Source organism: Xenopus laevis, chromosome 2S (assembly GCF_017654675.1).
Source record: "Xenopus laevis strain J_2021 chromosome 2S, Xenopus_laevis_v10.1, whole genome shotgun sequence".
Lineage (NCBI taxonomy): Eukaryota > Metazoa > Chordata > Amphibia > Anura > Pipidae > Xenopus > Xenopus laevis.
This window is the reverse complement of record NC_054374.1, coordinates 147,476,155-147,503,087: the sequence shown is the minus strand read 5'-3', so window position 1 is coordinate 147,503,087 and position 26,933 is coordinate 147,476,155. Positions and strand designations below refer to the sequence as shown.

Here is a 26,933-nt window from a genome sequence, read left to right as displayed (position 1 = left end):
GGCACCAGGTAGGTGTGTGTGCAGTGAGAGTGGGCAATGATGACTCTATTTATACTGATCCCTTAATGATGTCCAGGCCAGACCTGTCTGCTGAGCTAATATGAGCCTAGTGTGTTGTACTGCCGTGATACACCGCGATGCTCCTTTCTTTTCTGCTGGAGAAGAAACTGTTACAGGTTACAGCACATTCTTATCATGTATATTTAACATTTACGGATAAAATACAGAGATCCCCTAAGGCAGACATGGAAAAAAGGGAAGATGTGCACGCACCCATGTTTCCTCCCTTGCTCTATTATGCCTGCATCCAGCCCCGGGATAGGCTAACAGCCAAACAATTTATTTCCTTTGCCTGAGAATGGAGGCAATAATAGAAAGCATGGACATTTCCTGGAAAGTATCTCATTTGTCTGTTGCATCATGGGTAAGGAGCAAGTGAAATGCCTTGGGGTGACATAAATACAATAAAATTTATCTTGTGAGAAATGGACGTGCCAGCAATATCTATGACTCTTTACTATCCCACCACCAAAGAGTGTGACCTCGCTGCAGTAATCTTTATTTATTGCCTGCATACAACGTAGACTTTCCCCCGGTCTGCCCTGTCCCTGTATAATCCTGGATGGGGGGGAGGCAATATAGGAGGTTTGAGGCAGCCTGGAACCCATTATCCAGACAGCTCCGAATTACGGAAAGGCCGTCTCCTATAGACTCCTATAGACTATTTTATCCAAATAAACTAAATTTTTAAAAATGATTTCCTTCTTCTCTGTAATAATAAAACAGTATATTGTACTTGATCCAAACTAAGATATAATTAATCCTTATTGGAAGCAAAACCAGCCTATTTAATGTTTACGTGATTTTCTAGCAGACTTAAGGTATGAAGATCCAAATTACAGAAATATCCCTTATCCGGAAAACCCAAGGTCCCGAGCATTCTGGATAACAAGTCCCATACCTGTATATGGATAAGTAATAACAAAATGTAAGCCTCACGGTGAATGTGGATTTTTTTCTGGTGCTAGGGTCAGTGATCTCAACAACCAGATATTATGTTCAAAACAGGCAGAATAGGAAGCATAATAATTCAAACACTGTACAAAAAACAGTTTAGAATTGCCTTTAACATACTAAAAGTTTATTTAAAGTTAAGGTTCCCCTTTAATGCCTGTCACTGCTTCCTATTAAACAAATGGGAACACCCACTATAGGCAGAGATTCGACCTTTGTGCCACAGCCCCTATAGGAAACTAGCAGCGGGAAACGTCTTACTGCTCATTCCCTTGTATAATCTCCCAGAGAGCTGGCTGCAATGTGCACTTGAGAGTGACTCTTGAGTGAAAAGACTTTAATCACATTTTCTGGAGCCCATGTTAGAGCTTTATCAGCATCCTGGTGGAACAAGCCAACATCAATTATCTCCATCGATCTTACTTGGCACAACACAAGACTTACAAGCACGCTGCTCTTAGAAGATATACAGTATCATGTTAATGATCCCAGGCCTCAATAGGGCAGTCATGTACTTGAGCAGGGGGGTGCCATATATGAGCAGGCTGCGGCAGGGAGGGTTTGGGGAAAAGTTATTATGACACTTCCAAGTTTCAGAGCAGTTCGGATTGTATTTTGTATTTAAGTTATAGTTCTTTGTTGTAGACTGGAGAAATTGTATTGCTGTACACAAGTAATTGTAGCTTGGCCACACACTATGATGTCCTCGCCATGCCCCAGACCCATCTCTATAGAAGTTAGTGATTTGTGGGTCAGGAAAAACTCAACCCGCACCCGTCCCTAAAAGTGCAAAACCTTAACCCGCACCCAATCCTAACCTGCAAAATGTTGCCACTGTAGGACCCATTCTTCACCCATACCCATGTCATCTTGTTCTGTGCGCTACTTCTATGCGCCTCCTGGTTTCAAGACAGGGAATCTTTGGGAACAATGGAGGAGTGTTCTTCCCCAGTCTGACACTCACACAACCCTAACCCTGGCCAAATTTCAACCTGAACCGGTGGTCAACCCGTGGGTCACTGTGGGTTTTGGGTCAACCCGTACATCATCTATGGAAGTCCAATCAGGCCCTCATCAGCTCAAATTAAAGGGATACTGTCATGGGAATGAATCAGTTAATAGTGCTGCTCCAGCAGAATTCTGCATTGAAATCCATTTCTCAAAAGAGCAAACAGATTTTTTTATATTCAATTTTGAAATCTGACATGGGGCTAGACATATTGTCAATTTCCCAGCTGCCCCAAGTCATGTGACTTATGCTCTGATAAACTTCAATCACTCTTTACTGCTGTACTGCAAGTTGGAGTGATATCACCTCCCTCCCTTTTCCCCCCCAGCAGCCAAACAAAAGAACAATAGGAAGGTAACCAGATAACAGCTCCCTAACACAAGATAACAGCTGCCTGGTAGATCTAAGAACAACACTCAATAGTAAAAACCCATGTCCCACTGAGACACATTCGGTTACATTGAGATTGAAAAACAGCAACCTGCCAGAAAGCATTTCTCTCCTACAGTGCAGGCACAAGTCACATGACCTGGGGCAGCTGGGAAATTGACAATATGTCTAGCCCCATGTCAGATTTCAAAATTGAATATAAAAAAATCTGTTTGCTCTTTTGAGAAATGGATTTCAGTGCAGAATTCTGCTGGAGTAGCACTATTAACTGATTCATTTTGAAAAAAACACGTTTTCCGATGACAGGATCCCTTTAATTTAGGTGCAAGCCACAGGAACCAGGACTGCAGGGTCGGACTGGGCAAGTGGGACAAATACCTGGTGGGCCCCTGGCTCTAGTGGGCTCTGCAGGCCCAGATCCGTACCCTGTTTTCTTCCTGAGCAATTGCGTGCGCTAATACGAGCTGAGTGTTCGCACTGTGACACGTGCGCGAATGCTGGACAGGAGGGCCTAAGGCAGCAGCCCCCAGGGTCCAGAGGAGGGGCCCTGAGGCAGAAGCCCTGGGCCCCTCAGTCCGACCCTGGGAGACTGGCTAGGGAATAATTTATAATCATTGCTCCATAGTGTCTCACCAAGAATAGAAAACCAGGCTGACCAACAGATTTTTGCCCATGTATGGAGCCAGCGATGGGCCTGCCTTACTGATAATCAGCCAGATATCCATCGGACAGGTTTGATTTTTCCATCAGGGCATGGACTGAATTGGCACATTTATTCTTTTCTCTACCCAGCAGCTTGTAATGGCGGTAATTTGGGTCCAATCGTTGGCCTGTGGCCTAATATCGCCCATCCCAAGGTGAGCATATTGCTGATTGATCTGCTTGTTTGGTGACCTTGTCAGACAAACAAATCTTAACGAGTATGGTCACCTTAAATGTTATTTGTGCTTTAAAGCAAACACGTTATGACTGATTGACTTACTGTACCGATATGCAATACTCATAGTGCAATTTTGAACACAATCATCATTTATTTTACCCACAGAACCGGCAACGCAATTATATATAAGTGCTAGGAGCACATGGTGACCTTTAATGAACGACCAAGTACAGCTGCAGTGCTGTTGTTAAATGACCCCTACACTATAGATCTCATACGACGAGATTTTGGGCGTAGCTGCTGACCCATAAAGAATACTGCCTGAGATACACAGCCTTGGGAACTTTATGATTTTAGTTAAAGCCTAGGTATAAATACCCTTCCTCCTTTGTATTTCGTCAACTGACAACTAGAACCTTTTCCACTTCTCTTATAGATTCATTTTACTTTTGTAAAGTCAAATCATAGCACAGAGCAGGCAGTTTGTAATCCACATAATCCATCCACTGATCACTAGGGCTGAAAGATCTCATTGGCTTTGTACTGTACATTCCCAGACACAACATTGCTATTAATTAGGTGCATACAACATAATATGTCAAGCTAAATAATACATCTTTATATAGATGTGTGTGATTAGCCCAGGCTAGGAGTCCTTTGGGGTACATAAATGTGTTCTCCTCGGCAGATTATTATGCAGACTGCATCGGAGGTTGTGATCTCTGCAAACACAAATTCAGAGTGCTCACGGGCAGTGAAGATGTTTCTCAGGGTCCATAATCATTACCAATAACACTGTGAAGCATCATTAAATATTACAAGCTCAGACAGAGCAGGAGTTAGAGTAGCAGTCCCCAACCTTTTTTTACCCGTGAGCCACATTCAAATATAAAAAGAGTTGGGGAGCAACACAAGCATGAAAAAGTCCCTTAGGGTGCCAAATAAGGGCTGTGATTGGCTATTTGGTAGCCCCTATGTGGACTGGCAGCCTACAAGAGGCTCTACTTGGCACTATACTTAGTTTTTATGCAAATAAAACTTGCTTCCAAACCAGGAATTCAAAAATAAGACCCTCCTTTGAGGACACTGAGAGCAACATCCAACATGTTGCTCACTAGCTACTTGTTGGGGATCCCTGAGTTAGAAGAATCTCAGGTAATTCAGACAGGCTGCAGTTTATTATTGCTGATTGGCAATTGCAGAACTACAATGCCGTCTCCTTGAACTACAACCCCCAAATAACCTAAGTGAAAGTGGGTCAACAACAGCCCCATGGATACAAATTGTAAATGAATAGCTAATAACCTGTGGTTTGGTAGATCTGACCATGGCTTGTGTTGGTGGAGGGCTTGCCCAAAAATACCCTCAATTACTATCCCTGCAAAGGCCCACTGTAAATGAGCCAGGGTCAGTCCCATCTCTGGCTTGTCCTAAAATTTGTCCTTGCATTTATAAAGCCATTAAACCCCATATTTTTTTGCAGAATTGTGCTTAGTAAACGCCAACTGTTGCATAGGTATATGATATCTCATTTGTAGAAGTTGTGAGAGAGCCTAGTGTGCTTTCCCTGCTCTGTAGAGTTCCATTATGGTAATGTTTGATGAATCATGCCCCAGTTATGTCAAACAACACCCCCTTACTGCCAGGCCCATGCTCCCTTCTGGAAGGAGATAAGGAAGGGTCAAGATACCCCAAAAGGCAAGAACCCTGGTTGTAAGGTTGTAACTGCTGAACATCAAAGGTGATTAAATTATTGACCTGGGGTTCACCAATATTGGTGAAACAGCACAAAATAGACCAGGCAGCTCTTGCCTACTAAATGCAAATCAGTACTGCAAATGTAGCTCTTGAAGAAGAACTTTGGACTATACTACAATGAGTTGTCATGTGTAATTAATCCAATGTACAGACCATGCACAGTACAATGTGAGAATGTGACATGAAATATCTATCAGAGGGAAGTGGAGTCAAGTGAGCGCCGGGTTTATAAAGGCAGTCACGCCGCAGGTGTCAGATTCTATTAAGGATGAAAATACGCCGGGCTGAGGAAAATGCTCTGACTTTGTTCCGACCTTACCTCCTGCAGCAATGTGCCATTTTCCACTGAAAAGGAATGTAAAGGGGGATGAAAGAGCAGTGCCTTAAAGGCTTAGCCTTTGGTTTCAAAGCTTGTAAGAAATGAAGGTTCTAAATGTAACCCACCACCCTAACGCTTAAATCAGAACCCAGAGTAACGTGAAAAACAATTCTTTATAATAATAAAAACGAATCAAATTTGATTTTGCAATGTTTGACATTGCATGTATCTTTGTCAAAAGGCAAAGCACAAAAATCATGTAGACCACATCTCCAATGCTTTCTCCTCAAATAACCTGTGCTGTCGTGACTCCATTAGAAACTACAGTACTCCAGCTGAACTCCTCTGATCACTTCTACTAGTTAAGGCATATACATGCTCTTTTTCAGGTCCAAAAAAATCAAAACTTATGTCTTCATCCCCTTAGTCATGCACAGCCCCTACCTAGGCAATCCTGTTTTCCTTATATTTCTGTAGAGGGGTAAAAATAAAATAATTTCTTTTTATTATGTAAATAGTTAAACTATTGTGTAGTGCAGCCAGCAGGTGGCTCTAAGTCCACCTGTGAGCCTATATAAGACAGTGTCTTCCTAAGGTGTCTTTTTGGCCTGTAACATCAAGAAGCAGGAGCAGACGGGAGTAGCGAGACCCACGGTAGTGAAAGAAGTGAAAGATAGAGAGGGCAGACTGTTGTCCCAACAAGGAGTAATAGTGTGGGCTAGAGCCCTGAAGTGATTGTACACCAGAGAGTATGTGAGTGAAGGGCCTACATAAGAAGCTAAGTCCGTGTATGTGAGGACACAGCAGAGACCAGGGTGATAGTCCTTTAGGTGAGGGAGCCCCTGACAGTAAATGACACTCCTGCCAGTGTATAGGACATGGGCCCTGGAGGCTTCAGTGGGTAGAACTGATTTTCTATGAGGAATACCCTTGTGTGCAACCAGAGCCCTGTTCTGCACTGTAAAGTGAACCCTGTAGTAGGCTGCCACACCTATTGAACTTGTTCGAGTTCATCACATCCGCTCTGAAGTGTCTTCTTCTACAGCAAAAGCCTAGTACTGTTAAACACCAATGTGACAGAGTCTACTAGCCACGAAGGGCACTGTGACAGGTCTTTATGTTAAGACCAAGGTGATGGACTATAATGCCGGGGGACCACCAGAAAACCTTAGACCATCTATTTCTTCCTCTTCTCCTCACTTAAAAACTCTTTGTTTTCCTAGTCTTTACATTCTATAATTTATTCTTCTATCTAGTTAGCCTTTTTTCCACATACATTAATTAAGGACTATGAATGGTTAGAAGCACAAGGACAAAACGGTGCCCACCAGGCAGGGTAACAGTTCCTGTAAAAAGCATCATCCAGCAGCTGCAAATGTAGAAATAAAATAATCATTCTATTGCTAGATCTTTATATGACCATAAAACTCCTTGGTGTCTTTACAACAAGGGGAACATTATTCACTATATAGCTTTACATCACTATACCTCAGTTTCTATTACTAAAGGCACCCTTCTGAAACATTCTTGTCCCTCATTTCTGGGGGATGCTTTATTTAAAAGTTATAGCAGATAAAAGGTCAGATAATGGTCTTGCCTGTCATGATGGGCCCTGGGCAAAGCCCATTCTTGCCCTTGCAACCATGCATGCCTAGACCTTCAATTGTCCCAAAGAACTGAGCAGTTGCTATTGTTCCTTAAAGACAACACAAGAAAAAATCTTTTCTTTTGTTAAATACAAACATAGTCACATCTGCATCTTAATATCCCAACTAAAACAAGGCAGAAAGAAATATGAGCATGGACCAGAACTTGAGAATTAGAATATGTTCTGATGGCAAGGTAAGAATGATTACAGTAGCAGTTACTACGGTTTTCTCAAGTTTTGTAGACATAAACCACATACACAAAGGGATTTCAGAAATAAAAAAAAAACAGGGTACTTAAATGAACTATAAAAAGAATGGGAAGAGGAAGAGGCACCTTCCGCTGGTTACTGAGAGGTTCCTTTTATTAAGGTTCCAGTAAGACGAGACTTTTATTGTTTATGGGGAATCGTTAAACTTGAGAGCTACTCGGCCGCATTTTGTGAAAAGAAACTACAAGGCAAAACCATTAATGTATTCTTGGAAGTGGATTGATCTAAAGATCGGGCAGCCGCGTTCAGTTTGGGTGAAGAACTGAGCCAGATGCATTCTGGGAAGCCTGTTCTGAATCTGTCATTTTAGCTACAATGGGCACAAACAATGGATAAGTAGCATCAACCACACCCACGAGCATTTTAGTAATCACCAGGCTGGATCTTGGAATAGGCAGAAGAGTCATGTGCACACTGAAAGGGGGGGGGGTTGGGGGGCTACACTTAACCTTTGCCCCTCCCCCCCACACATCACTGGTACCTGTCCCCCACCACATCACTATCTCACGTACCCTGTGCCGTGACCATCCATGAGTGCACACTTGCTGATTGGTGGGCACCTAGGCCCAGCACTGGTAATCTCTACACTCATATAATAACCATTTTAGGATGAGTATCTTAGAAGTTATGCCAGATTCTGGCCCAAGAATCCTGGGTTTGCTTCCCTCACCCTTTAGTGGATGAATGAAATAACATGAGCAAAGCTAACTCCATGGGGAAAATTCAGTAAGAGAAATTTTGCCTGGGAAGGCTCCGTCACACTTCATGCCACTTCGCCAGTCTAAAATTCTCTAATTTACTAAAATGTGAAGTTGCGTCTCAGCAGCTGAACACTGGCGAAAATTCGCTAGCCTTAATTGGTCAGCACAACCATTTCATAGCAAACTTTCGCTACCATTTAATTCTGCTAGCGAAATGTTGTTAGTACTCTTACACTTAGGTCAATTTGAATAGGGTGGGTACATATAGGCCATATAAACATCTTTATTAGAGATGTTGGTACAAATGCTTGAAGTGGCCACTAATTATTACAAATGTCCAAGGAAGCAAAATAAAGACAAAAGAGATCCTTTAATGTCCTAGACATGAGCCCACATTAAAACAAATGTGGCATGCCCCTCAATTGATAAAAAAAAATGTTAACACAAAAATCTTTAATAGTTAGGACTTTTGAAGACAATCCTGCTGTAAAATATAAAAACACCAGCATTTTTTTTGTGAGTTTCTAGAATACAGGATATGATGTCACTGACAGAAGACTGAGGAGGATGTAACTTCATCTTATCAGTTCGCCAGGCATAAGGTGGAGTAGGAAACTCGCACTTTAGTGAATTTGTGGAGTAAAGGCCTCCATACACAGGCTGATAAAAGCTGCCGACAGACTGAGTCGGCAGCTTATTGGCCCGTGTGTGGGGCCATCTGACGGGCTTCCCTGATCGATATCTGGCCGAAAGTCGGCCAGATGTTGATCGGGCAGGGAAGAAAATCCCGTCGGATTGCAGCCACATATGTGCGTTTATTCGGTCCTGCGATCCTACGGCCTGTATCGGATGCATTATGATCCGATCGTTGGGCCCTAGGGCCCACAATTGGATCAGCCTGATATTGCGCATTTCAATGTGGGCATATTGGGGAGAGATCCACTCGTTTGGCGACATCACCAAATATGGCCTCAGAAGTGGCTAGAGGCAGTTAGGAGAGCTCTAGAGCAGCAGTAGCTGCCGGTGGGACTATGAAAACTTCAATATTTTAAAAACTATACAAAAGTTCTAATGCATTATATTTACAGATTTTCATGACCTGGTGTGCTGATTCATTTATGTGATTATTGATTTCGCGATAGTTCCCCTTTAACAATCGTTCGCCTGAGTGAAAATGCGCCTGGCGATAGGGAGCGAAACTGCACTAGCGATGGTCTCTTCCGTTAGTGAATTGTCCTCTATGCCTGTTAGTAAATTGGCGATGTCCCTGCAGATGAGATTTCTGGCGAATTTTCTTTAGCGACGGCCACTTCGCCTTTTAGTTTATCTGCCCCTAAGTCTTGCAGCTCAGAACAACCAATCAGCAGGTCCCATGTACTGATCTAATGCAAGAAGACTACCGTATATACTCGAGTATAAGCTGTCCCGAGTATAAGCCGAGGTACCTAATTTTACCTCCAAAAACTGGGAAAGCTTATAGACTCGAGTATAAGCCTAGGGTGAGAAATGCAGCAGCTTCTGGTAAGTTTCAATCAAAAAATTGAGGGTTTCTGCTCCAATTGGAGGTGTCGGCGTCTTGTTTTTGGATGCCAGCGACCATTTTTGGACGCTGGCGAATATTGTTGGAGACTATTCTTAGGCGCTGGCGACTATTCTTAGATGCTGGCGACTATTCTTAGGCGCCGGCGACCGTTTTTACGCTTGAACCGAGTATAAGCCGAGGTAGAGTTTTTTGGCATATTTTGGGGGCTGGAAAACTCGGCTTATACTCGAGTATATACGGTAATACCTGATCCCTCACCTCTATGGGCTGTTCAATCCTCTACTGACAGGACACCCCTTATTTATATACTTAAGGCTCAATCAGGCCAGTAAACCCTGTCAGCGAAAGGGATAATCAAAAGAAACTCCTCCTGGATCATATTCTGTCCCTTTGAAATCCACATGTAGAATCTACGGCAATGGAAAGAAAGCTACAGGTTCCCAATCATCTGCGGCCATTGGCAGGGAAAGGGTTGCCTCCAGTAAGGGCACTGATATTAAAGGGCAGAGCTGATTAAATTTAGTTGCTGGGACAGGACAAAGCAGAAATATAATAAATGTTATATAATAGGCTTAGATACCGGTTCAATGACAATGAGCAGATCAGAAGGATATCAGCCGATTGTGCAAAGGATGTTTGATCTCTTCTCAGGTCCAAAATAACCTTTCCTGCAGGCTTCCTATTCATGTAGAGGAGTAACACTGTGTGTGTATATATAACTGCGTATATATAAATGTGAAAATGCAGAAGTCTGTGTTCTAAAACCACACTCGCTAAAAGTCACTACCTGGAGCATTGTGCTACTGGCAAAGTGTGTGTAAATGTAGGTGGGTTTCCCTGGAAGAAGAGAGGTGATCAACTTCAAAGAGGGGCACAGGGGGGTGAGCTGATTATCTCTCTTCTTCTGTCACTTGTAAAGAAACAAACAAGCCATATATAGTTTAACATATAATTTGATGGTATAGTATGCTTTAAGCCTCCAGATGTTGTTGAATTACAAATCCCTGCATCCCACTGACAATAGAATGGCAGTAGTCTGGGATTACTGGGAATAGTAGTTTGATAACATCTGTAAAGCCCAGTGGTGCAGCTACATGGCGTTGGGCTCCCAGCAAACAAATCTTCGGCACACAAGCCCCTGACCCTCCTCCTCTGTTACATGCCCACCTGCCTGTTAACGTCCCCCACTTTCCGCCAGTTCTCAGGTAGGAGAGCGACTGGGGAGGGGGGCTTCCACAGGGTCTGCTTCCTCTATAGCTTCAAATCTATACAATATAGTGAAATGGATAAATGCTGTCTATAAGTTAGCACCATGCCTAATGAGCAAATAATCAAACACAAATACACGATAACTCATTTCAGGCACTTATTTGTGCAAATTCACCGTAGCAATAAATAGCAAAATAGTGATAAATAAATTCATATCATACTACATGGCAGTGTCTCATCTGTCTCCGTATCTATATAAGCCATATAAGCCACTCCCCCCTGACACGTTTCACACCCCTTCTGATGAAGCACCCAATGGTGCGAAACGCGTGAGGTGGGAGTGGCTTGCATGAGGTATGGAGACAGGGGTGAGACACTGCCATGTGGTATGATATGAATTTATTTATCACTATTTTGCTATTTATTGCTACGGTGAATTTGCTCAAATAAGTGCCTGAAATGAGTTACCGTGCATTTGTGTTTGATTATTTCATTTATAGTTACCCAAATGGCAATGTCCTAGGCGGCACATGAAAAGGGGGACAATTCCAAAAAAAATAACATACCATCAGCTACTGTGCCCTCATCAAAGGCTGGGTTATCAAACCCTTGTTCCTCCATCCATCCAGGCATTACAGATGGTGTCACATTCCTCTCTGGTAGCGCCGATCCACTCCTAGTTTTGTCTGATTCCGGCGATCCCGAACGATCCATCAGTACCGATCCATTCTCACTTTCAATTTCGATCTGGAGTTTGCCGGCCCTGTGCTGGTTCAGTAGTTCCCTTCGGTGAGAGGCCCCCGGACACCTTAGAACAACAGATCCAGAGATTTATCAACTCATGGCGGTGTTTGTGTCGAGCTGTGAAATGCCGCAGATTAATTACTCGGTGACGCATAAACAAATGCAATCCATTGTAAAGCAAAGTCTGTTCTTTATACAAATAACCAATTTATATTCGGCTGTTCAATTATACACAGCTACAGAAAATGAATAGGCTGCTGCTCATACAGTGATTACTAATCAGAGCAAGAAGATGTCCTGCATGATTAGCCACTTCAGTGCTAGAGTTTTGTTCGTTTGAGACCAACAGGGGTGTGAGCAACCTAACGTACTGTACATCATCAGGTCGAGATTTATATTGTAGTATATAGTACCAAAGTGTATATATGGGATCAATTAATGCCTATTAAAGGGGTAGTTCACCTTTAAGATAAATTTTAGTAAATCGTAGAATAGCCTATTCTGAACTTTTCAGTTGATCTCCATTTTTTATCTTCATTTTGATCTTCCTTGAATTATTTGCCGTCCTCTTTTACCTCTTTTCAGTTCTCAAAGGGGCAGAAAACACCTAAAAACACCTTTGCTAAAAATAGGCATAATAAATAGGACTTGTCGTAATATGAAACCCTGCCTATTGTTTTTAGGGATGCACCGAATCCAGGATTCAGTACGCGATTCAGGCTTTTTCAGCAGGATTCGGCCAAACTGAATCTGGATCTTAACTAGTTTATGTAAATTAGGGTCAGGATGGAAAATCACAAGACTTTTTGTCACAAACCAAGAAAGTAAAATTTTTTTCCCCACTTTTCCCTCTCCCTACTTTCAGTTCTGTATTAGGCTGAATCTTTCGCAAAGGATTCGGGGATTCATACGAATCCCAAATAGTGGATTTGGTGCATCCCTAATTGTTTTTTTAAAAATCCATATTTTGTGCCATTCTAAAGCACTTGTTTGAAAGTTGAGCTATATCACCGACCTTCCTCCACTGACCTTCCCGCCTCCTTCTTTATAAATAGGGCACCCAAGCACCTGTATCATATAGGCACCCAAGCACCTGTATCATATAGGCACCCAAGCACCTGTATCATATAGGCACCCAGGCACCTGTATCATATAGGCACCCAAGCACCTGTATCATATAAGGACCCAGGCACCTGTATCATATAGGCACCCAAACACCTGTATCATATAAGCACCTGTATCATATAGGCACCCAAGAACCTGTATCATATAGGCACCTAAGCACCTGTATCATATAGGCACCCAAGAACCTGTATCATATAGGCACCCAAGCACCTGTATAATATAAGGACCCAGGCACCTGTATCATGTAGGCACCCAAGCACCTGTATCATATAGGCACCCAAGCACCTGTATCATATAGGCACCCAGGCACCTGTATCATATAAGCACCCAGGAACCTGTATCATATAGGCACCCTCACGTGCCTATATGGTAAATAAAAACCCTCCCCAGCTCATTGCCACAATACTTGGCTAAATCCAGCAGTGGAGCTGAGGGGGATACTCTATAAGGGGTACGTGAGCAGGACATCCGCACCGTCTGCAAATACGCAAATTGCAGGATGAAGGTGGAGGCTGAGGTACCTACCTGGTTGCTATAATAAATTGGACCCTAGCAACCAGATAGTTACTGAAATTCCAAACTGGAGGAAAAAAAGCAAAATTATAATGTAAGAATAATAAATGAAGACCAGCGGAAAAATGTCTCAGAATGTCACTGTTTACATAATACTAATACTACCCATGGAGAAGAGAGAGGAGTGAGCTAGGCCTTGTTGTGAGTTAAATAAGAATTTTAACTAATCTAGCAGTTCACTATAGTATACCTTTTCTTCTTTGGTTTGTCTAAGGAAACAATTAATAAGTTCATATGTAATTATTTTCCCCAAGATATAAATATGATACATTACGTTTCTAATCATAGCAAAATATCATTGTTCTGGGGCCCCATAAACAGCAATTCATTATACAATTAGGCACCAAGCTAGCAGCAGCCAGACTATCTATATATGCGCTGGGGGTTGAAGGATATGCTTAAAGAGGAACTAATATATGCTTCGGCATACTGAAATAAGAAACTTTGTAAATACAATCAATTAAATATTCTGCATTGTTTCTGAAATAATCAAGTTTATCTTCACTATTCCTCTCTCAGTATCTGTTTCTTTTCATTCTCTCTTCATACAGGAGTTGGGTGTCAGATATTTATTGACAGTTAGATCCAATATATCTTATAGGAGGCTCCTTTCCCAGCAGATGAATTAGAGCTCACTCAATCAAATCCAGTACAAACAAAATCTAACAAAATAACTGCCTTTTGCGCAAATCCTACAAGTAGAGAGACATGATGTCTGGTGATTTTAATAGAGTGAGCTCTAATACATCTTCTAGGCAAAAGGAGCCCCCTTTAAGATATATTGGATCTAATTGTCAATAAATATCTGACACACAACTGATGCATGAAGAGAGAATGAAGAGAAACAGATGATGAGAGAGGGTAAGTGAAGATGAACTTGATTATTTCAGAAACAGTACAGAATTTTCGATGGATTGTCTCTAGAACATTTCTTATTTCAGTATGCTGAAGGTTATATTATATTTTCATTTTTGCGATAGGGTCAGACTGTTCCACCAACCCTTTTCCCATATTATTACTCCTATGCCTCTTGCCCCATGCGCAATCAGCTACTTTAGGCTTTTTTGCAAGGCCTCCTGTATCCCTAGAGCAGATACTAGAGCAGGGATCCCGAACCTTTTGAACCCGTGAGCAACATTCAGAAGTAAACGGAGTTGGGGAGCAACACTAGCATGTTCTTGGGAAGCCAAATAAATGTTGTGATTGGCAATTTGGTAGCCCCTATGTGGATTATCAACCTACATTGAGGATCTGTTTGGCAGTACACCTGGTTTTTATACAACCAAAACTTGCATCCAAGCCTGGAATTCAAAAATAAGTTACTGCTTTGAGGCCACTGGGAGCAACATCCAAGGGGTTGGAGAGCAACATGTTGCTCACGAGCTACTGGTTGGGGATCACTGCACTAGAGAATAATGATAGGTCAGACAATGCTCCTTGCTTTATTACACACAGTCTAGCTTTTCCTATTGATGGAAGATCCACTGTTGCTTAGCATGCAGCTTATTATTGCACCTAGGTGGTAACCTATAGTATTCATCTCTACACCGAGACAAATAATGGCAAGGTCACTGCATGAGACTCACACGTTGTACAGTTGGTATAGATTTCTGAGTTTCCAAAAGGAAAACAGATTCGGCAGTCAGTGGAAGGCTCACAAGCCCAAGAGCCGGCAATTTAAAGCGGTTAGTATTCTCCGAGTGTCCTTCTATAAAGAATAGAGCTCTGGAGAGGAGCAGCTACAGAGACAGATCGGATAAGGGGGCTATGCAGGGAGTGGATGAGAACGTGCCGCAGACATTAAGCACAATAAAAATGTTTTTCACGTTTTGCAACATCAGTAATGTTCTGTAATTTGCTAAACTCTGTAAGTTTTCCATTCTCCAGGGGTTCTGTGCTTTTAGCTGCTGTCTTGGCAGGCGATGGATGGTGCAGAGTCTATCATGATTTATATACATATAAATTTCTCTAGGTAACCACTCCGAACTGTATTGTTTAGCCAGACATAAAATGAGCAGTTATTAAGCAGGAGCCGTGTACTTTAAAAATGACCCAACATGCACTTTATCTGTGACAGTGACCTTATATTGGGCAGAGGAGCAGCACACAACATGCACCCTCAGTAGTTAAGGGTAGCCTTTGTTGGCATTGATAGGCGGGTTGGTATATCAGTACAATGGCTTCTCTTTTCAGCTTTGGGCCATAACATCTATGATAGATGGAGTAGTTTAGCGTTTTTGTACCTGACAAAGGAGGTCATTTCAGGAACAGGTTACAAATGTACTACTACACCCCAGTTAAGTTAACACATGATACAAATGATAAGTCTTTGGAAAGTGAACTACCCCTTGAATAATGTTGGTCCTTCCTTTGTTGCCTACTCTTCGGGGAAGCCATGCAACTCAATGTTGGAACACTGATGGCGGGTAACAGCATAAGTGAAGTTGGGCACTGAGGGACTCATTTATAAACCCTGGGCAACTGAGGCAATTGTAATAGGGCTAAAAGTTTAAAGGGCAGATAACAGATAAGCTCTGTAGAACAACATTATATTCTACAGAGCTTATCTGCTATGTAACCCAGAGCCTTTTCTCCCTTGAATGACTGCCTCCATGGTTATACAACAGCTTATTTATATATATATATTTATATTTTTGGCTGCAGGTAGAACATGGAAGCAAACATCTGACTGGTTGCCATGGGTTATTGCCCAGTGTTTATAAATCAATGATTTGCTGGCAAGGTGGCATCTTATGATGGTTCTGTCTCATTTCCCGTAGAACTGCACTGTATTAAAATGTTAATGTCTATAGCGGTACTTTATACAGTATATATAAATAAGCTGTTGTATAACCATGGGGGCAGGCATTCAAAGGAGAAAAGGTTACACAGCAGTTAAGCTCTGTAGCATATAATGGTATTCTACAGAGTTTATCTGTTATCTGCTCTTTAAAATTTTAGCCCCTTTTCAATTACACAGCAGCTTGTTTATATAAACTATATTAAGGGGCACATTTACAAAGCTCGAGTGAAGGATTCGAATTAAAAAAACTTCGAATTTCGAAGTGTTTTTTGGGCTACTTCGACCATCGAATGGGCTACTTCCACCTTCGAGTACGACTTCGACTACGAATCGAACGATTCAAACTAAAAATCGTTCGACTATTCGATCATTCGGTAGTCGAAGTACTGTCTATTTAAGAAAAACTTCGACCCCCTAGTTCGGCAGCTAAAAGCTACCGAACTCAATGTTAGCCTATGGGGAAGGTCCCCATAGGCTTGCCTGAGTTTTTTTGATCGAAGGATATTCCTTCGATCGTTGGATTAAAATCCTTCGAATCGTTCGATTTGAAGGATTTAATCGTTCGATCGAACGAATAATCCTTCGATCGTTCGATCGTAGGATTTGCGCTAAATCGTTCGATTTTAGTTCCTAGTCGAATATCGAGGGTTAATTAACCCTCGATATTCGACTCTTGATGAATCGGCCCCTAAGTGTTTCTCAAGCAAACAGATCAGTTTTACCACTGCAGGGCAACAGTACATTATATTTTAATTACTTTAAAACACTTGAGGGGTTATTTATCAAATACAAATTTTTTTTTAAATATACTCAGATCAAATCTGCACGGGTTGTTTCCCCTTATTTATCAATACATTTTCCCGAAAAAATCCAGTGTGGGAAAAAAAAAAAAAAAAATTGTGAAAAACGTACAAAAAATGGAATTGTACGTTTTTTTTCGGATTTTTGCTAGAAAACCACAAAAATCTTCTAATTTTTGCACGAAACCCAGCTCAGATCAGGATATCTTCGGGACTTCTCCAATTGACTTATATACAACCCCAGCAAGTCTGAGATGCCGGATTTTCGGATTCTGACTTTTTCCATCCTTGGGGTGTAATAAATCATGAAAAAATCTAGGGTTTTTTTACTAAAAATTCTTAATTTTTTCGAGTTTTTGGCATACTGGTGTTACTATTCCTTTAATGTATGCATGTGTACCCTCCCAATCCATACTTCTATTCTTGAATCAGAAGAATAATTGTGACATCTTTCCTACACACAGATACTATGCAATTTATACTCATTCACAGTTATTTTTTTTCTATTTAGTTACATCCTGTTATACTGTCTCAGTTAATGCCAATCATTACAGAGCTATTTTAATTATAAATTCTCACCTATCTGCAGTATTTAATGTATTGTAAACTGCAACATCCCATCCCCCTAAACACATATGATATACTTGCAGCTTAAAGGGGAGGTAAAACTGAAGTCAAATAAGTACATAGCTGGTAGATGGCTAGATTGATAAACCCCAATGAAATGTTCTAAGGCTGTTACCAGGGGAGTAGATAGGAAATACAGGTTTACATGCCACATTGGCAAAGGCCTAGCCTCTGAACTAGGGCAGAACTGGCCAAGCCAGTGAAGTACAGGACTGCAAGTCCGACCTTGTGCAGAGGATGCCTGGGAAGATTAGGGGCAATAAAAACTACTCCATGTCGGTGCAATTTTTAAAAATGAGGAGTGCCGGCATGGGGTATCAGATAAGCAAATAAAGTCAATGGGGGCGCCCAACAAATAGGTAGATTGAGTTTTCCCAGTCTTTAATATTTAGCTTTATGTTAAAACACAGGTAGTATGTTTATTTGTCCTCTATACCAATGTCAATCACACTGCAGTTAGAAGTACAACCTTTCATCAAGGTCCCCCTTAGCTCACAACAAAGTAACAGATGTAGGAAAGTATTGGTGTATCTGTAGAGTGCCAAGAATACCAAGGACTACATATAATTCCCATCCTTTACTGATGCCACTATAACTGACCTTCAAGCTGGGATTCAAGGGGCATCAGACTGTGTCCTCCTACCACTGCTCCAAGGCCCCCTGGATGACCAGCCCCACAGTTTGGTAGGCACTGCCTTATCCACTTAAAATAACAAAATATATTTATAACTTACCTGTTTTTAAGATGAGCTTCCATGTCACACCGTTGCATGGTCTCTTTGCAAGAGGCAGAGTACGGACACGAAACCACAAGTTTATCCAGCAGTTTATGGACGAGGATACTGGATTTCTTGCACAGCTTAAAGTGCAGTCTTTTTCGGTCCAGTGGGCAAAAGTCCTTCTCTTGTAAGAAATTTCTGAGGCACTTGAAGCAGAAGGTGTGGCCGCAAGGGGTATCTAGCGGCTGCAGTAGAGGCTGAAGGCAAATGTGGCAAACCAGGTCATCGTCCACTTCATTCTGGTAGTTGTACAGGTGGTTCTCTCTTGTCCAGTGCTGCTGACCACACTCGAAACACAGCGGGTTCAGCGAAGCATCGTCCTCCATTAACACTAGCTCATCAGTGGTAGCCGTCATGTTGAATTGTTGCGCGTTCCTCAGCAACTAGGCCTCAGTTTGGATTATACAGGGATCATTGCCCTTTTTGTGTCTGTCAAAGGTAAAAATAATCATCATAAGTTGGTAAATATAGTTTCCATAACTGATAATGACTCCATTCACCCCTTTATTTTCCCATTACTCCCAATCTACAGAACTTGCCTTACACAAATACCATTTTGTGATATGCACAACCAGTAACCCAATAACTCACACATCTATGCACACATCCATTATTCAACCCACAATCCACCCAACACAACTGCTAGTTTTTTCCCCTGGACTCCATAACTGCATTTTCTGTAAGCACCCATGGGAACCCAACCTGCTGCAGAACTCTAGCCTGTGCTACACCCACATCATTCCTATGGTTTCTAGTTCCTAAAAAGATGTAAAATAAGCAATTCAAGTACAAAGTAAAAAAAAAATCTCAAAAACATCACCGTATTCACCCCAGCAAAGGAAAAATAATATATTCCTCCTTGCAACAATTACACAGTAAATTACAAATGACAAGCGAGGGTTTGAGACTTCAGCATATGTTAATCACACATTCCTTGCTACTCACAGTCTCGCTGCATGTGATATAAATGCTGCTGAGTTATAAATGGAGCCCAGGAAACAAAACTAGCAGTTCTGTCAGTAGAATTGATCTGTTTATGTATCATTTGGAAGAAAACATAAATTCGCATATTAGCAGAGTTATGAATATTCCCACCAAGGGGTAACATTCTCCCTTTACCATTATTCAGCAGATACAGGCCATTAGCATACGAATTAGAACTGCAGTGTTAGTGTAGGAAACAGGCAGACAGGGTGCAGCTAGGAGCCCACGGCTCTAGTTTAGAGGGTCACCTCTATGACACCCAATTATCACATTTTATTTTCTAAGGCAAAAGACTTCATTATGATGCTCCAGGGCCTGTCTGAAGTAACAACTCCTCCAACTATGACCCTTTAGGGGCTGTTTTTAAGGTCATTATGGGCATCTTCCTAGCCAGCGCATTCCTACTTTCTCCTGGTGGAGCTGGTGATATGTTTCCTCGTCAGTACCCTCCCTGCTAATTTTGGCAACCCCCAAGTGATTAAATCTTTCCTTCTCCGTTAATTGCACATTATTGTTTCTGAAACGCTCTATCCACTGCCAATCTACAGTTGCTTTGTGGAGCAGGGGGACAACCTCCTCTCCATAGGGAAATAACTGTATAATATTATTTTTGCTACTGTAATGTATAAGGAAAAGTTGGGGGTGAAAATCTCCTTTGCAACTGGGGTGTTCAATTGCCTGATCTTGCTCCATGTGCCATTACTCTTACAAAAGACTGCAGTGGAAAGAAGTTTTTGAATTCTTTTAGAGCAGTGGTTATCAGACTTTTTCCATTCAAGCCCTTCTTGGAGCTCCAACCTTTAGTCACAGTTACAGATATAGGAAAACACTTCAGCCAATCAGCCACAGCTCCAATGTCATGGGCAGAAAATACGTTTTCACCCCCAAATCTCATCTTAATTGTGAGCTTTTAGGTGCAAATAGTCCCTAAATCTCACCCTAAATAGCTTTCAGGCTATTCTTTTTGGACTGTTCGAAATACGAAGCAGTGCCCCAGTTCCAAAATCACTGCTCTAGGACCCAGGCCCACCTACAGGTCCTCTGGGTTTCAATTTCTGAAACCTAGACCCAACCCAGACCTGCATTTTTACCCACTTGAACCTGCTACCCACTGGCCACCATGAAGCCAGAAGTGCTGTTGTTGCAAAATGAAAGTTGATGTGTTTGAATACATTTTATACCGAAATGACATTTACAACCACTGGGCAAATTTGCACCGGGGCAGTAACTCACGTCAACCAATGAAATTACTGGTATTGCTGCTCTACATGCTGCTGGCCGAGGAAAAAAAACAACTTATTATTGTTTTTTGCTATAGGTTACTGCTAAGGTGCAAATTTGCCCAGGGTAGATATATATAATACATGAAAGCCATGAATATCTTGTAAATGATATCCTTATAAACAGTGAGTTCTGATGTCATCAGTAATAAATGGTGAGTGGTGATGTCATTTTTGTCACATGACTCACTAAAACTTGTATATTATAATAAATAAAGTCCCCCTTGTTGTAAAATATGAGGATATTAGAAGTTACCTTGGAGTTCCATGACCTGTATAAAAACACTGTATATGCCCCAAGCGGTTTTAAAAAGAAGGAAATATCTTCCATCAAGGTTTATGTCCAGAGGTAAGGTAACTTTTTTATAAAACTTTATTTTATTTTGAAACAATGTACCTCTAAACTAAATCAATAAAGTTTGTCATTTACGACTCAGAACAACAATATATATAGCAAAGCGATGTAACCCCACGTGGCCGTAAATTTATTAAAACGCACGCTCTCTGAAACACGGGGAAAATGAACGTTTTATTTGCTGCTGTATAAATTGCTGCCAAATAAAGTGCAATTGCTTTGCAAGCTCTAAATTGTATCTAAAAGCTGGAGAAATGATTCTATATATTTATTCAAACATTAGGTGATAATTTACGTGTTGCCATTACCCAGCCTGTATTATTATGCATTATTGGCCAAAGCTGAAGAGAACAGCGTGAATATAAGTTAAAGGATGGGGGGGGGGATAAAACTAAGCAGATAAGGTTGTCAATACCTTTGGGTTTAAGTCATTTCCATTGATGGTAGAAGAAAATGCAATAAACAATATGTGCATTCAGCATATTTTCATATAAGTTCTCAGGATTCTAGCAATGTTAAAAGGAGTCCTCAACATTCCACTATTTAAGCCTTTAAGTGCTGCCTTTGGCAGCTGTGACCACCACCTGCTCAACAAAGTGTCTTCCCTTCAGAGTTACATGCAGTGGCACTCAGGCTGACAGTTGGTAGAGGATGGCATAAAGTTCCATAGGGGATGATGGGAGGAGGGGGACCTAGTAGCAAGTTTTGCCCAGGTCTAAGGGTTTCTAATTCCAATACTTTTTCACTGCCACCATGTTAAATAGGCACAGCAAGCCATGCCAGTCAGCAGCTGCAAGGGCAAACAAGGTTTTGAGCTGTATTAAAGGCAAACTTTACCCCAGAACCATGTAGGTCTCTATAAAAAAGATATTGCATAAAACAGCTCATATGTAAAACCCTGCTTCGTGCAAATAAAGCATTTCCATGATAATATACTTTTTTAGTAGTATGTGCCATTGGGTAATCCTAAATAGAAAATTGCCATTTTAAAAAATAAGAGCCGCCCCCTGGGATCGTACGATTCACGGTGCACACAAACAAACCATACATGTTAGGTCACATGAGCCAATTAACAGACAGAGTTGTGTCTTTTGCTTCCACACTTCTTCCTTTTACAGTTAGAGCTGCAGTATTTCTGGTTAGGTGATCTCTGAGGCAGCACACAGACCATCACATAATGGTGGTTCAAGACAAGAGATGTAAAAGGGCAATATTTACTTAAATATATATTCCAGTTTGATAAGATTCTTTACTATGTCACTTAATATGATATAAACTATCTGTTGCTTAAATATTCATTTTAGTTGTACATTTTTCCTTAAAAGGGAGTCATTCTTCCTCTGTTCAGTGCTGGTAATGCCCAGGGGTACTGCTCTACATGAGCGATGCAGCCCCCCTGGACCCATTCCTGGGCAAAAACGGTAATCAATGGGGAGCAAGGGGGCAGCATCGCAGGATGAAATGACATCACTAAGCACCAGTTACTAATGACATCACCAAGCTCAATAATTTCTGTGTGTATTTCTCATTATAAATATAATTTTTGATTTGAAACTAAACACGCAAGAAAAGAAACGTCTCTATTGTACGTGTACCATAACAACAAACAAATCTTTGTTACAGGAATCTTTGTTGCTTCAGGACATAAACTGCTGTATCACAATGTACAAAAAGGAATCTTTTGTCAAACTCTCAAAACATAATGAACAGCTTGAAAGTTGACCCTGGACAGAGTAGGAGATAGAAAGTAAGAATAAGCATTTCTATATGAATTGACAATACAGAGCTCTTGGCAAAGGTAATGAAAACAAAAATAAATCGATACTTCAGACGTACTAAGCCTCCTATACAGGATACCATTGGTGCTGTTCTTCATTTGATGCCCATAACGTGACTGTGTGAGTGGAGGGGGTTAGGGGAAGTCTTCTCACATGTTCTCCAGGATTGGAAATAATGAGAACATTATAACAATTAAAGCAAACAAAATTTTTAAGGTTATCTTGTTTATATCGAGGTCACAGATCTCTGCGGTTTTAGCAACACATGCTCCCAGGGCCAACTGAGAGATCATAATCAAGGCCTGAGCCGAATGCTTTAACTGACTAACCCAATGAGATTGTTTAACTAAAGGTCCCCATAGACGCAAAGATTTTTCTTTGGTGAACAACCGAATTTAATGCAATCCAACCAATCCGTCAAATCATGGTGAGGTTAGTGGGAATCGAACGATCGTGCATCTAACGATTTTTTTTTTGACCAGCATCTGTCAGAAAATTGATCGGCCAGGTTAAAAAATTTTCATTGGTCACAGTGAAATCTATCTATGTTTGCAGGGCCAAGCAGGCAGTTTTCCTGGCTTTAACTAGACTATATCGCTTGAAATGGTCTTATTAGTTGATGGACAAATCTTGCATTTAAATAAACTATCGTTTCAAGCGAATCTTGGTCTCACAATAACGAAAAGATCTTTTAAAAATATTTACATCTATGGCCATCTTTACCCTAGGGAAAGCCCCATAAAAAAAGCCCCTAATCTGTCACCTCAATCTGTGTCTTGGTCTGAAGATGCTAAATTGGCAAGCTAAAAAAAAAAAAATCAGCCAGATATTGATCAGGTAGGTTTTAAACTAATTCCAAGAGAATTGAAGCTGGTAATAATGGCCCAATATAAAGGTGACTATACATTCTCAGATCGTTCACCAGTATGCCCACATTGAGGTGGGAAATATCTGGCTGATCTGATCCAATCATTTGGCCCATTAAGTGGGCAGTCAGATCCGCGGACTGCATCAACGTGCAGATGTGAACCTCAAGCCCATGGTTTAAACAAACCTTCCTCATCGACATCTGGCTAATTTTCGAACCTGCAATTTAAATTTGCCTGTGTATGGCCACCTTAAAGGTGGCCATAGACGTAACAATTAGGATCTTTCATGGAAAAGATCTTCGTTCGTTTCGATACACACGTGTAGAACTGAATCGTTAGATATACAGGTAGAAACAATAGAATTCTACCTGTATCGGACAATTCAGCACTAACAATGGCCGATGTCTTCAAAGGCACCCGATCAAAATTTTCCGTTCAGCCCAATCGCCGAGCCGACCGATATCCAAGACTTCTGCCGATATCGGTCGGCTCTTTTCCTTCCATACACGTTATAGCTACTAGAGTTAAATAATTAAAGCATTGTGCCCACCTACCATTAGCATGAACCTAAGCACATATGTAGGCCTGGACTCGGAGTCAAAATAGGCCCTGCCATTGTAAGTACACAGAGGCCCAAACAGCCCCCTACCAGCCCAAAACAGCCCCCACCAGCCCACTATATGGTAAATTTCTATGGAACCATACAGCAGCCCCTCTGGCATTTGCCAGAACTCACAGATTGCCAGTCCGGGCCTGCTCTGTACTATGTTACTATCTAATTAGGTGAGGTCATTTGTAAAGCTAAAATAAAATGTAGCTGAGACATTTTTAACATAACACTATATCAATGGCCTTTTAATGGGTGTTTCTATCAGTACCAATAAAGGTTACGTTTTAACTTTAATTCATATGGGATGTGCCCAAATTAGATATGTTCTTTTGTAGCATTTATATTATAGCAAGCCAATCACTGCAAAGCTATAGATCATGCACTCTCAGTTCATACAACCAACCTATAATTGACAAGCTCACCAAGCCAACTTGTCTTTTTAGTTGCCATGTGACGAATCTGCCATAAAATAACCTGTGAAAATTATGGGTGACTAGGTTTGACGCCAAGCCAGTAAAAATGATAAGTGGTGCATTTGCTCATAGCAGGAAAGAAAGATAACAAAGAGAGAGGCCAGAGAAAATGCCAACATGAGTTCTGACAAGTTATTATTTTATTTTCTATGGCAGTTCTCAGAAACCTGGTCTGATGGATTCATAGAAAGAACGGAGCAACATTGTATTAAAGAAGATCCTACGACCTTGAGTGCGTCAAAATATCAAATTGATTTCAAAATAACTGTAGTCACAGTTTATTAGTGGCAAAAACACCCTCTTGGGTCAACTGTTCTCTGTCAACCTGGTATGTCATTAGAGATACTGAAATGATCTATAAACCTACTTAAATGTAGTTAACGTCTCGGTGGAATCTGTCTAAAACAGCTTCTATTTGGGCAAATGCATGTTGCTATGGTGATAGGTAAGACCACACATTAATAACAGGCTTCATTTGCATTTCAAGGTCACATGTTGAATATCATGTCCTGATAACTGCCGTGTAAGAAGGCAAAGTAAATGAATAAGGACTCTTTTCCCTTTTGCGGTGGCAAGGTCACCGGTTTGAAAGTTACAATTATAAAGAACACACTGAAAGTAGTGAATCGTCTCAAGGGCTTATTTATATTCCATGAGCACCCTGTTGTCAGCATCTCCCAGACACCTCAATATCACCCACTGAGAAGACAGTCTAATCAAAGAATCCTGATAGTGGCTAATAAGGTACAATCCATTAAACGCAGTGACTTATCTTCAAGGATTCTCACATGAAAAACAGACATGGACCTTCAAGTGGCATTGCAGTAACCCTTTGTCAAGGAGGGCTGACATCTTACAATGCATACTATTGGGAAAATATAGCCTTTTAATAAACACAGTTGACTTTCAATCTATACAGCAGCAACACAAGCTATTTTGTACCCATAGTATTCCTTCTCAGCAATGGGAGATACCATGCAGCTTACCTTGGCATAGAGATACTCCACAAACTGGAAGTGAACAGCAGCCCCTGCAGATGGTGATGTTCTACAGCTGCCCTAATACGTCCATTGTTCCATATTAAAGATAACGTTGTAGGTTCAGACTTTTTAGAACTTAGTCCGGGTGTAAGGTCTTTCCATTAATACTGTTAAAGCCTGTTGAGTTGATATGGTTTCCCTAGATCTGGTGAGGTCCAGGAGTGAGGTCTTGAGAGTTTCTTAGTGGGGTCAGTTGATATCTTGCATTTGCCCTTATATTCCAGGGGGCAGGCTTTTCTGATGTATTGTACTGCACATAGGCAAACTGTCTTAGTGGGCGGTTGGTTTCATTTTGGCCACTGCAGTACCATCAACAATGATCATACATGTTTAAAATTGCTTTTTTTGTGCAGGATGGTATATCAGATGAATACCAATGCAACCTAGGCCTCCTTTAGACAAATAGAAACCCAATACACAAATGCATTCAAATCCTATCACCTTTCTAAACTGATTAATAACATGCAGGTTTAATTCCTGCAGCACTCACCCATTCACTGAGTGGGTCCAGGTGCGAATGCCCCAGACCTGTCACTTAATTCATCACATTCAATATGCATTTATTATATACAGGTCACTCACCGCTCCTGGTCTCTGGTCCGGGTGCGACGCCCCAAACCCGCAGATTTGGGAGGCTTTCACAACCTTCCCCTTACCCTTGGGATCACACGAAACGCATTAGGAAGATTGTCTGGTAAATAAAACTGTTTTACTTCACTGCTGTCTACTAATCTGTTGAGGGCACGCCATAAGGGTATCGTATTGGTTGTGAAAGCCTCCTTTAGACAAAGCCACATTCTATTGTTCTTTCCATTTATATTCCAGGTGGCAGGCTTTTCTGATGTATTGTTCCTCCCTTAGGCATACTGTCTTAGTGGGCGGTTGGTTTCATTTTGGCCACTGCAGTACCATCAGCAATGATCATACATGTTTCAAATTGCTTTTTTTGTGCGTGGTGGTATATCAGATGAATACCAATGCAACCTAGGCCTCCTTTTGACAAAGCCACATTCTATCGTGCTTTCCATTTGCATGGAACAATTTGATCTGACAGTAAATAAGGAGGATCTTGTCTCACTTCCACATGTGCCAATGCACCATGTACCTGATGATATAGTCCCCCAGTATATGACATTCTCAACAATAGATTGTTTACTCTACCTAAGGTGTTATGAATGCCCATAAACATTATAACCTCTCTGGGCTGCTTCAACCTGTAAGTCTAATCATGCCTGAGACTAGTCACAGCTTGAGCTTATCTACTGTTGATGCTCGGAATTACCCACATAGTCAGAGTCATATTGGTTCAGTTTATAATTTTTGTGTAGCTTGTGATACTCACAAAACTATTG

At 41.3% G+C, this 26,933-nt stretch overlaps 1 protein-coding gene across 2 annotated transcripts in view; it reads right to left on the bottom strand.

The window, feature by feature from the left end:
* lnx2.S (ligand of numb-protein X 2 S homeolog) overlaps positions 1 to 26,933 on the bottom strand; it is an 89,318-nt gene that overhangs the window by 15,405 nt on the left and 46,980 nt on the right. For both annotated transcript variants that reach the window (XM_041584512.1, XM_018250271.2), the window contains exons 2-3: positions 18,148 to 18,621; positions 11,308 to 11,549 (exon numbers count right to left, since the gene is read on the bottom strand). In XM_041584512.1, coding sequence (XP_041440446.1) covers positions 11,308 to 11,549; positions 18,148 to 18,548 — 643 coding nt within the window. In that variant the 5' untranslated portion in view covers positions 18,549 to 18,621. The remainder of the gene's footprint in view (positions 1 to 11,307; positions 11,550 to 18,147; positions 18,622 to 26,933) is intronic.